The sequence below is a fragment of the Lemur catta genome, chromosome 6 (assembly GCF_020740605.2).
Source record: "Lemur catta isolate mLemCat1 chromosome 6, mLemCat1.pri, whole genome shotgun sequence".
Taxonomy (NCBI): Eukaryota; Metazoa; Chordata; class Mammalia; order Primates; family Lemuridae; genus Lemur; species Lemur catta.
Window position 1 is genome coordinate 76,171,467 of NC_059133.1, and position 12,937 is coordinate 76,184,403.

The following is a 12,937-nucleotide window of genomic DNA, read 5'->3' on the forward strand; positions in this document are numbered from 1 at the left end:
TCACCCCACTCTGGCTCCATCGTTTCATCTCCGAGGGCCCGGGGCGTTCACGCCACAGTGCCCGGCTCCCGCCGTGCGCCCGCCCCCTCGCCCACAGCCGGCAGTTCTCCCTGCCCCCCCTCAGCTCCCCCGCTTTCCCAGGCACGGACTGTCGCGCTCCAGGTCCGACCTCTCCAGGGCACCACACCGAGCCCGTCTCGGCTCCGGTCCCCGCCACCCCTCCAGCACCGCCCAGCGTCTCGTCCCCGCGCCGGCCGGTGCTGCCACCGCCGCGGCTTCCCGGGCGGCCAGGCCTCCGCGGAGTCGCCCCGCCCCCGTCCAGCTCCGCCCCCGGCCGCCGCTCCCTGATTGGCCGCGCGCCGCCTCCCCCGGGCTCCGCCCCTCCCCCTCGCCCAATGGGCACCACCACCTGGTCCAAAAAATTCCCCCGAGGGGACCTAGGGGCTCTGCAATCTCCAGCTCCCGCCGGGCGGCGGTGGCGGCCGCGTCGAGGCACAGAGCGGGGAGGGTCACGGAGTGGGGAGAGGAGGGAGGAGGAGGAGCAAAGGTGTGGGAGAGAAAACTTCTGAAAGGAACAGGAAACCTGCTGGGGAGACGGCGGCTGCGGCTTCTCGGGGCGTCCGGGCTGCGATCGTGGCGGGGTGTCCACAGCTGCGGCTTCGCTCCTGCCCAGCTTCCCCGGCGCGGAAGCCGGGCTGAACTGCGACACTCAGTCTCTCTGCCGTGCCCTCCGCCGCCGCGCTCGGCCGCTGCGGTCGTGTGCTCCGTTCCGCCTCAGCCGCGGCAGCTCCCTGAAGAGAGAGCGGCGAGGGCGCAGAGAAGAGGAGGGACGTGCACTCTGGAACATGAAGCAGCATGTCTGATAAAATGTCCAGCTTCCTCTACATAGGGGACATCGTGTCCCTGTACGCGGAGGGCTCCGTCAACGGCTTCATCAGCACCTTAGGGTAAGCGGGAGACGCGGGCCGGGCGGCGCTCGCGCTCAGCCTCCTCAGAGCCCATCCCGGCCCCTCCTCGCGCCGCCGCGTCCTCGCGCCGCCGCCCGCGGTGGCCGGGCCGGGCCGTCTGCGCCGCGGACAGCGCTGTGCGCCCCGCTCGCGCGCGCTCGCAGGAAGCTGCCCCGAGAGGCAAGCCTGCCTCAGCAACTTTGTAATCTCAAGCTCGGAGACACATCAGAAAAGGAGGAAGTGATTCAAAAGCCCTGAGACAGGCCCGGCGAAGAAGTCTTCCCTGGCGTCTCCAGGGGTTGTTTTGACTAAAATGTGTGTTTGTTTTCCTTTAAAGGCAAAACGAAACACCCCCTCTTCCCATCTTTTCTGGCTACGGGGCTCAGCCCCTTGTGTCTCTCAGTGTCGGGTTTGAAAGAGCAGTCGACGAGAGTCCGTGGCCTTGGACGTGAAACTTAAGCGATGTGGTGAGCCAAAGTGTGGCTTTGTCCTGCGGGAGGAGCTCACCGTCCCCTCTTCGCTGAAGTAATTTCCTTTTGGCCTTGCCAAACGGGGACTCGCCCCGCCGTAGTGGGCAGCCAGGGGAGTCCGCGGCGCCGTGACCCTCAGAGCTTTCTGAGGGCCTCCTGGGTTCTAGACCGGAGACCTGCTTTCGCCCCTACCCCGGCCTTGGCCCGCTGAAGTGGTGAAACCCTCCTGGAACTCAGCCAAGTGCCGAGTTCTTGAGATTTGAGTTGGTTTATGAATGGGGGAAATATGTATGTTTATATATACATAAACAGTGTGCTAAGGCCGGGCGCGGTGGCTCACGCCTGTAATCCTAGCACTCTGGGAGGCCGAGGCGGGTGGATTGCTCGAGGTCAGGAGTTCAAGACCAGCCTGAGCAAGAGTGAGACCCCGTCTCTACCAAAAATAGAAAGAAATGATTTGGACAGCTAAAAATCTATATAGAAAAAATTAGCCGGGCATGGTGGCACATGCCTGTAGTCCCAGCTACCCGGGAGGCTGAGGCAGTAGGATCGCTTCAGCCCAGGAGTTTGAGGTTGCTGTGAGCTAGGCTGATGCCACGGCACTCACTCTAGCCCGGGCGACAAAGCGAGACTCTGTCTCAAAAAAAAAAAAAAAAAAAAAAAAAAAACAGTGTGCTAAATGGTTAAATAGAACTTCCTTGATTACTAGTATTTTCTCTCCTAATTGTGAATACCAGTGTGCAGTTTAATTGCACACTGTAATATATTTTGATGCACAGGTATTTTTTGTGACCTCATGGTCTCAGCACTTAGATCCCCCAGTCTTAGAGATTTTGGGCTGAGGAACTGGTGTTTCCACTCGTGGCTGGCTACTACTTTTAGCTGTTAGGTTTTGGGGCACATGATTTACCATGCAGAGTCCCTGGACCTTGACTGCGAACGGTGTTACAGGTTTTGAGGCACATGACCTATATAACTGAGTGCTGCCTACTCAACCCTGGGATGTGGAAGTCACCAGTACTTCCACAGTTCCTGTTATTAATATTTGTGCATTTCTTCTAATGGGTAAAAGAAGGGAGGTAGATTTAGTTTGATCTGTTTTGCATCGATGTTATTTACTTGTGAAACTAAAGCATAGAAAGAATAAGTATCAATGGCAAGTGCTTGTGCTGGGTTTTAAATCTTGAGCTACCATTGTTTCTGAGAGCATTCATGGTACAAATTCAGTTTTCGGGCCCCCGACAACATTTTGCAGATAGACTTTGCTCCACTTCACCTTCCATAGACCCCCTAGATGTGTGTGTTGTAGTAGTTAAGCAGCAAAGTCTCCAGGGATAGAAAGGTTGGGGTTCAAATTCTGGCTCTTCCTCTTGTAAACCTTACGACCCAGGGTAAGTTACATAATCTCTCTGTGCTTCGGTTTCCTCAGTTCTGAAAAATAGGAATAATAATAAATTCTACCTTGCAGGGTTGTGGTAAGGAAGAAGAGAGTTAATATACGTAAAGCGCTTAGCAGGGTACCCTGCACATAATAAGCACTTACGGAAGTGTTAGCTATCATGGTAATTACCACTATCTTGGTGACTGTGAAAAATAGTTATATTCATGGACAAGATAATAAAAAGAATTAAGAATAGAGTATAAAACCTAGACAAAGAAAGGAATATGTTTTTGTGTCTTATTCAGCAAAAGTATGCATATGGATAACTTATAAAACAAATACTAGGCGGCTATTGATGGTAAATCAGGAAGCTGCAACTTTAACAGTTGTGGAGTCAGCCCTGCTCAGGAAATTGAGGTGAAGAGAAATGAAGTGACTAGCTCAAGAAACAGGGCATTAATGCCAAAAGCTGGAACTCTAACCTTGTCTCCAGATTCCCAGCCAAGTGTGCTTTTCTTTGGTTACATACAATAATCTTGAAGCCTTGAGAAAAATAAGCTTGTATAACCTTTAATGTAGCAAATACATTTGTATAAATATTTCTTTATTTTTTTATTTTTTTTAAATTTAATTTTATTTTTTTTTTTGAGACAGAGTCTCGCTTTGTTGCCCGGGCTAGAGTGAGTGCCGTGGCATCAGCCTAGCTCACAGCAACCTCAAACTCCTGGGCTTAAGCGATCCTCCTGCCTCAGCCTCCCGAGTAGCTGGGACTACAGGCATGCGCCACCATGCCTGGCTAATTTTTTCTACATAGATTTTTAGCTGTCCAAATCATTTCTTTCTATTTTTGGTAGAGACGGGGTCTCACTGTTGCTCAGGCTGATGTCGAACTCCTGACCTTGAGCGATCCACCCGCCTCGGCCTCCCAGAGTGCTAGGATTACAGGCGTGAGCCACCGCGCCCGGCCTGTATAAATATTTCTTATTTGTATTTAATATGTCTTGCTTGTGTTTTAAACGTTGTTTCCTTAGGATGTGCTTATTCAGTGTATTATTTTTTGTGAATGAATTGAGTCTTGTTGGGGTTCATCTGACAAGGCTCTCATGCAGCAAGATTCTACAGTGAAGAAGGGTGTTTAGAAATGCTGCCATTGGTGAAACATGCTGCTTCGATTGGGTCATCTTTTTCTGAGACAGATTGCTCAGAGGTTCAGATAACTTTGTAGTACTTTAGAAGTTAGGTGTTGGGTATGGCGATGTCTCCCTCCTGCTACTTGCTTCTGTAACATCTTTTCAAAAGACAGTAACAGTAAAAGTCATTGCTGATGTGCCCTGATGCAATCTCCTGGCCGTCATGAACAGTGTCCAAAGGGTACTCAAGGGCAGTATGATGCTAGCCTAAGACTTAAATGGGTTCAAAGTTGAAAGAATCCTTACAGAATAATTGAGGCAAACTGTAAAATTAAAAGTGCTGTGATTTCTCGCTTGACAGTAATGGCATCATTACATTTATGATACAGAAAAATTTAGTACTTTCTGCTTTGAAAACAGGGCAGCCCAGAAAACATGTTGGGAATATTAAATAGAATTAAACCGGAAATTATTAATTATCTCATTTATGAGATAATTTTTTTTATCTCATTTTTTCAAAATTCTCTTGTATATGAGATATGCAAATAATGTTGCAAAAACTTTTAAGTTGCTTTTGGAAAGCATCTGGTGTCTTCTTTAAAAAAGCTCATTTGATTTCTAAAGGGATCATGCTGTTCATTTTCTATTCTTCTAAATATTAAATTTAAAAGTCATATGAGAGAGAACAGGAAACTTTGGAGGTAAGAAGTAAATTTGTTTTCCTGACCATAAGTCACACATCACAACAGAACTAACTGGACTCTTGTGCACAGATATGAAGGTTTGTCCATGGCTTCATGCAGTCCTCTACTCTGTACCTCCAGCCATCACAGTGTCTATATATTTCTGTGGGAGTTGTTAGATAAGATGCTAAAACTGAGATTTGACCTTACTAACTAAACCAAAATATTTTATCATAATTTAAAACTGATGTATTTTGTGTTCAGCTCATTGATTTTTTATTAACATGTAGGTAGTTTTCAAAGTTAGGGATTCTGTTTATATTAATAAAATAATTTTCTAAAATTCAGGGATGAAAAGTTTCAATTTTTGAGAAATAATCCTATTTAATTTCCTAATGGCCATGAACTATAACATCTGATGCTTTTATCCTGAGAAATCAGACCAATTGAACGTGATTGTTTTGTTCAAAACTGACATTGCTGTTTTTTATGTAGTCATGCTTGGTTTTAATGTTTAGGACTTTCTTTAGCCTGTGGAACCACACTACCCTCAGATTTTTAGGAGTTATAAAGCTCATGGGAGCATATGTCCATGCCACATGGAATCTTATCTAAGCACATGTTGGAGTAGCATCCCCAGTTGTTAGCTCAGAGTACAATTGGTAGATAATTTATTTTGCAAGTTGATTTTAAGGCTGTGAAACCAAAGTGAGGTGATAGCTGTAGTTTCTTATTATATTGTAATAGGATCATTATTTTTACCCTTTCTGTATCAAAGACAGAGTGCATGCTTCTAGTTGAACTTCCTGGCTCTTCTGTTAGTTGGAGGTCTGTTGGCCTAGGTCTGCTGCTAATTAGCCATATGGCCTTGTTCACATCATTTATTCTTTTCTCATATCAGCCTGTCTTCATGGAGACTAAGAAGAAGAACAGATACTGTTCTCCCTTTCCCTGAGGGTATTATAAAAGTGAGTGAAAGAGAGAAATAAAAAGATTCCTTTTTTAGAAAGTTGCTAGAAAAATCTACATTAAGGTTATATTTTTGCATGTAGAATTGCAGACTTTCTTCAAAGGCATATGAATTGTTAAAGTGAATCAGATTGGAGACATTGGCATTGTATATATTTAGCCAAAATTTATTCCACTGTAAGATTAAAGGCCTAATGGAAGACATAAAAATTAGACTACAAGTTTTTGATTTCCATTTTAGCTCTTCATCCACTTGACACTTTTAGTAGCATGATGATTTTTCAAATTTAGCTTAGGAAGGTAGTTAATAAGAACTGAGTTTATACAACATTTCAAGGTAATGGCTAGATTTTTATTTGCAAATAGATTTTGTTTGATTTTAATATTTAGTGTATAAATAAGTTTTTGAGAATATACATTGTTTTGTAGCTTTTGGAAATTTTTGCAATAAGGTAATGACTTTTTCTGCTGAAAAAAAGTCATGGGGTTTCACTTTATTTGAATTTAGCAGGCCCCTCTTTTGAGGGCCTTCTGACTGGAGGTGGAGGAAGATTTTCTAAGACTCTGTGACCCAGCTTTTCAGTTTGATTTCTCAGTCTGTGCAAAATTTGAACTCCTCAGTTGCAAAGATTTGACCTTATCCTTTAACCAGTATTTACCTGATTTTTCTGAATCCTGAATTGTTGCAAAATGAGTTGTCGTTATTGTTCTTCTCTCAGTTTGTAGCTGCTCTGGTTTGTATTTCCTGATTTAATCTTTCATCTAAAGACCCGTTTAGGAAATACTTGTATAGACTTATGGAAAACTGCTTTAACTCCTATCGAATGAAGATGGTGAATATATTTTAAACAAACTGATTTTTTTCTACCGGTACATTTTAGGGTTATACTCTTTATGTTTCTTTTAAAAGGGAATGGGGGAGTTTTGGGATATGCCGTACAATTTTAAATGAAGTATTAATTGTCCCTCCCCTCCCCACCCCCCATTTTCTCTGTCCTGGGATTTGTTTCTCCTGTTGCTGCCACATCTGACAACAAATTTTCATATTTATGGGGACATTGACTTCACCAATGGTCAGGTACCACAGAGTGGGGACTGAACATAACAATTCTTAGGATAGTGGGATAGTAGAATCAGTTAAAAGTGTCATTCTTTCCTTGGCTATTCTCTGCATGGTACAGAGGTTAGTAAATGAAAAGTGTGTAAGTGTGTATATTTCTGTGTGTATGTCTATATGTGTATGTTTAAGCCATTGCTACCTTGGCTTGAGGTTTCTTCTCTGGATCTTCTCAGAACCAACACCTACTAGTTAAGGTCTCAGAACACAGTCAAATGGTCACCAATTGATGCACTGACCCCAAAGCGTCATAATAGTCTCTTAGAGTGACAAAAGATTGCAGTCCTTATTTTTACTTCCTGCTTGATTTTTTCCAATGCAATTAACTTTTACCTTTTCCAGTCCTTTGTTTCCATGTTCAAGGATGGATGTCAGGTAGGGTGATGGGTGGGCATCCACAGTTTATAATTTGGACTTAATTCCTTAGAGGAATGAGACTGTGTAACTGCTTATATTTTCTTGTTCCCAATTATGGTCCCTCAAATTTCTCTTCTAATCTTTTCTTCCTGCTAAGCATTTTTGATATTTAAACATTTGAAGATTTGATTTATTATCTTTTCTTTCTTACTTATTTAACTATGCTATTCTTATTATAGTTTTAAAAATATTTCCCCTAATAGGACTGTTTGATCAGTGGGGAGTTGTAGATGAAGTGTGGAATGATTATAGTCAACTTTTATTTTTGCATAAGATATGTTTAGTATCTTCCAGATAATAGCCATTGTTTCCTGCTATTACCAGGCATATAAGCTTAGCCTGGTATCATATGCCTTTTGGCTAAGGCATATGATAATGTGATAAAAATATCTAGAAGTCCATTGGACATTTGTGTGTCTGTTCAGTGAGGAGGAAGAAGATGATAGAATCTTGAATACCAAATTGTTTTGGAAAGTCTAAGTGTTAGGAGTGTGATGTTGTGGAACTTGAAATCAGCACAAGCAAAGTGATAGTTTCTGAAGCGGTGAGCATAAAGTCTATTTTAAGCTGAGAAGTCGACTATTTCTTAAACCTAAAAGTCATTCCATAAATAACAGTGCAGCTTTTGGACCCTCTCTGGCAGGGAGAGCTCAGTTAGGTAAACAACCATTCCTCCTCAAGTGCCTCTGATGGTTTGGCTTTGATGGAATTGAATTCAGAGGCAACTGTTTGACTTCATTCTAGGTTTAACAGAAGCTTTTTATTTTTGTATAGGTAGCACTTTTCACAATCATGTTTTCCCTTTGGAATTGTTCTTGTACAGATAGTATGTAGATAACTTAGAGAATATAGACAGAATACTATAGATTCAAACTTTAAAACCTAAATTCCAGGCAGAGGGCATGTCTTCATATATAAATATAAAAGAAGTAACAGTGGACTTTTATGAAAAATGTATAGTATAATAACAGTGAATGTTACCATTTTAAATATTAGAACTTGGTAATGGATCACTGGATTATAATCAGACATGTGAAACTTTAATGATCATTCATTCATTTAATGGATAAAACTGTGCCCTTCAAATGTATTGATGCCTTCTTTTTGTGTCATCTTTCAACTGCCGTGCTGATTTTGATGGGAAAGTTTTAAAATATATACCTTTAGAAAACCACAATTTAATAAAAATATTCAAAACAATATACATGGAAAATAGAACAGCATATTAACAGTGGTTGACCCTGCATGGTAAGTGAACGGATGATTTTAATTTTAATTTTTATATTTCTTGTATTTCCCAGATTTTGTATATGTTTCTTTAATTAACCATCTGTAATCAGGAAAGTTAACTAAAATGAAAATGATGTTTTTGAAGATTCTTCAATTTCTTGTTACTATTAATCAACAATATTTACTTTAAAAAGCATAAATAAAGCATTTTCCTGGTCATGGTCAGTGGAGGAAAACCACAAACTAGGAAACTGCATGTTGCTGAAATAGCCAGTCATATGTTTACCATTAAACATATAGCTGGGCGTGGTGGCTCATACCTAGTACATTAGGAGGCTGAGGCAGGAGGATTGCTTGCAGCCAGGAGTTTGAGACCAGCCTGAGTAACATAGCAAAAGCCCTGTCTCTACAAACAATTAAAAAAAAATAAAAAAAAATTAGCCTGGCATGGTGGTGTGCATCTGTAGTTCCAGACACTCAGAAGGCTGAGGTAGGAGGATCACTTGAGCCCAGAAGTTTGAGGTTGCTGTGACCTATGATGACACCACTGCATTCTAGCCCAGGCAACAAAACGAGACCCTGTCTCAAAAAAAAAAAAAAAAAAAAAATTGTTCTTGGTTATTATTGGTATTTTAAAATGTTATTATGGAAAAATATTTGGCCAGTAATGCTGAGCAATTATGTTGGTTGATTTAATTCATGCAGTAAATATATGCAGATGGTCACTGACTTACAATGGTTCCATGGTTTGATTTATGATTTTTTAACTTTATGATGGTGCCAAAGTGATAGGCATTTAGTAGAAACTGTACTTTGAGTACCCATGCAACCATTCTGTTTTTTACTTTCAGTACAGTATTCAATAAATTACATGAGATAATTCAACACTTTATTATAAAATAGGCTTTGTGTTAGATGATTTTGCCCAACTGTAGGCTAATGTAAGTGTTCTGGACACGTTTAAGGTAGACAAGGCTAAGTTATGTTTGGTAGGTTAGGTGTCTTAAATGCATTTTTGATATTTTTAACTTACAATGGGTTTATTGGGATGTAACTCCATTGTAAGTCAGGGAGCATTGATAAGTCTTTTATTTTAGAAGTCTGTTTACGTGTGTATTTTAGCATGGCTGACTTGTTCATTTTATTAATGGTAATCTCAGTACTCACTATGAAACTTTTATTGCCTAAGTCAACTTTTATAGCATTGGTTTGTGAGGGGATTTTTCTTTTTGGTGATTGAAATAAGTCTACTAAGTGTTTTTATTGACTATCTTTGAAATGGATGGATTAGCTCTTTCAAAATTCAAATCAATAATTGATTAACAATAGCTATTACATAGTTTATACCAACCCACCCAAAGATCTTCAGATTTGAATTGAAAATAAGTTAAAATATCAGGTGGTTTAGAAAAAACTAAAATTGAAAGTGTGTCCACAGCATGAATCGAGTCCATGTAACTACCCTGGTGACACGGTTTATGCCGAGGCATGCTGCAGATTGACTCATTACTTCATTCAGTAAATATTTCTTGAGCCCTCACTATGTGCTGGGGATACACATGTAAAAAGATACCAGATATTAAGCTGTTTTAATTATATCAATTAATTATTATTTAATTTAATTATTATTATTATTTAGAGATGAGATCTCATTATGTTTCCCAGGCTGGAGTGCAGTGGCTTTTTACAGGTATGACCAGAGTGCACTACAGCCTCAAAGTCCGGGGCTCAAGCAATCCTCCTGCCTCAGCCTCCCCTGTAGCTGGGACTACATGTGAGGCTGAGGACTAAATATTTGTGAAATTAATGTAGTAATTATTTAGGAATTGAATAACTGCAATCTATAGCAGTTCTTTTCAAATGCCCAAAAGATGATTAAAAAACCATCATAGGAAGTCAGAAGAGTCACATTCTTTTTCTCCTGCCTGGGATGACCTGGGGGGAGGCTTCAAGGAGGAGGTGGCACTTAAGCTGAACTTTGAAGTATCATTAGGATGGATTTCTCTCAAATCTGTGCCCATAACTGATCATGTATTCTTGGTACTTTTTTCTTTCACTTCAAAAAATAGGTGAAATTTTACTATTTTAATAGCTCCAAAGAACTGAAGTGAACAACTTGATATTGTTGAGATATATAAAGACAGAAGAAATAATCTGAGAACCTATTTTATTCTTATTTACCAAATGTGAGAGGTTTAAGCTTGGTTCATACCCTCTGAAATTAGTAAGACTGCTTTCAATCTTTGTCACGTATGCCAAATTTACTGAGACCTGAGATAATGAGGTCAGGACTATAAAGCCCAGTCAAGAAGAAACTTAGCAATTATTTGGGGGAATTTATACACTGTACCCAGTCCCTTTTGTTATATTTTTATCTCCTTTCTTCTTGTTTCTCCCCATCTTCAGTGCTTGATAGATTTTCTTAATGAATCATGAAGTTAGAGTCTTATTGATCCCGCAGGCTTTGGCAATAAGGACAACTTTTCATCTAAAATAGTTATTATTATTATTTTTTTTTAACCTCATACTGCATATGACTGTTTAGAACACACAGACACACACACAGACACACAGAAGCGTGCATTCCCACTTGCTGTAGAATATCCTCTGGCATGGAGTCCACCATGCTCTCTTCTCCTTTTGGTATTTTAACAAGAGATAAAGGCCATAGATAGATTCCCATGAATGCAAAAATTCTTAGAATTCAAACGTGTTATTGAGGGTCTATCTACTAATATTACTGACATGTTTGAGTCACTGTTAAAATATCATAAAAATAAATGTCTGTGCAGATTATAAAATACTGGACTTATATTAGTTATTCAAGAGAATTCTTCAACAGAGTCCTACAGAAAAGTTAGGCTTTTTTTTTTTGTTTTTTGTTTTTTTTTTCCCCTGAGACAGGGTTTTGCTCTGTTACCCAGACTGGAGTGCAGTGGCACAATCATATCTCACTGCAGCCTGAAACTCCTGGCCTCAAGTGATCCTCCCACCTTAGCCTCCTGGGTAGCTGGGATTGCAGGGGTGCCCCACCACACCCGGTTAATTAAAAAAAAGTTGTTTAGAGGCAGGGGTCTCGCTATATTGCCCAGGCTGATCTTGAACAATCCTGGTCTCAAGTGATCCTCCCACCTTAGCCTCCCGAGTAGCTGGGATTCCCAGCTAACACTAGGTTTTCAATGAAGTAATTTCTACTTATCTAGCTCTCTGCGACCTTGTGGTAATGACTAATTGTGAAACAATCACTAAGGGCAGACACTACTGTTCTCCACATATTATCACCTGTTGAAAAGAGGATTCTTCAAAATGTGTAGGGAATTTATATGGCTCATCAGAGCTAAACATAAGGGCCCAAATGACCAAATAAACAAACAAACCCAACAAAACCTCAAAAAACAAAAGTTTAAAAGTTGTTAATTTTCTAGAGGCAAAGCAAAATGTATTATTTGTAAAAATTTCAGAGAATAAAGTGCTTTCCAACTCATATTCCAAATCACATTTAATTAAATTATTTGCAAACCTGTAGTGAATTACCTTGGAACTCTTGAAAAACAATTTATAGGTATCCCTTGCTGTCCTCATTCATACTGTCTGATCACGAAAGCCCAGAAGATTTGGAAAGCAAGGGATGCTTGTATATCACTTTGCCCTCATGGATAAAACTTAGTAATTAAAAGACTATATTATATTAGAAGTAACATAATTACTTTGTTGGTAAGGAACAGAAACCATCTCTGGCTAGTTTAAGCCAAGACGGAAATTTATTGTGAGGCTACTGGAGAAGCTCCAAGAAATTGACGGGTGAGCTCAACAACTGAGCATGGGAAGGGCAGAAACCCACAGTGCTGGGCAAATCTCAACAGCAGGACTTTCTCTCCGGGTCTCACCATTTATGTGACTTAGATCCAACAATTCCTATATTCTGTGTCCCTTTTCTTAAATTTCAAATTACAAGGTGATAGAATTTGGCCTCATTTGGATTAGGATTAATCACTTATGTCCTTGAAGGCAAGTCACAATGGCCAGATCTGGCTACCAGGGGAGTCTCTGTGAGCAAGGCTCCGATTTCTGCCAGCTTCTGGGGCCGTGTGGTGTGAGGGAAAGAGAACAAAGAGGACCTGGGCCCGAGCTAGATTTCACTGCTTAGGAGGCAACAACAATATGTTAATGCCTTTTAAAAGAAATTGTGGTGAAACATACACAACATATAATTTACCATTTTAAACATTTCTAAGTGTACAATTCAATGGCATTAAGTACATTCACAGTGTTATGCAACATCACTACTGTCCATTTCCAGAACTTTTTCATCATCCCAAACAGAAACTCTGTACCCTTTAGACAGTGAATCCCCATTGTCTCCCTCCCCCAGCCCCTGGTAACTTCTAGTCTACTTTCCGTCTCTATGAATTTGTCTATTCTAGGTACCACATGTAAATGGAAACATACAGTATCTGTGCTTTGTGGCTGGCTTATTTCACTTAACATAATGTTTTCAAGGTTCATACGTGTTGTAGCATGTGTCAGTACTTCATTCTTGTTTATTAACACATAATATCCCACTGTAAGGGTATAGCACATGTTGTTTACCCA

General features: G+C 40.7%; 1 protein-coding gene across 2 annotated transcripts in view; it reads left to right on the top strand.

The window, feature by feature from the left end:
- Positions 1 to 433: 433 nt before the first annotated feature.
- ITPR2 (inositol 1,4,5-trisphosphate receptor type 2) overlaps positions 434 to 12,937 on the top strand; it is a 461,522-nt gene continuing 449,018 nt past the window's right edge. For both annotated transcript variants that reach the window (XM_045554169.1, XM_045554170.1), the window contains exon 1: positions 434 to 947. In XM_045554169.1, coding sequence (XP_045410125.1) covers positions 856 to 947 — 92 coding nt within the window. In that variant the 5' untranslated portion in view covers positions 434 to 855. The remainder of the gene's footprint in view (positions 948 to 12,937) is intronic.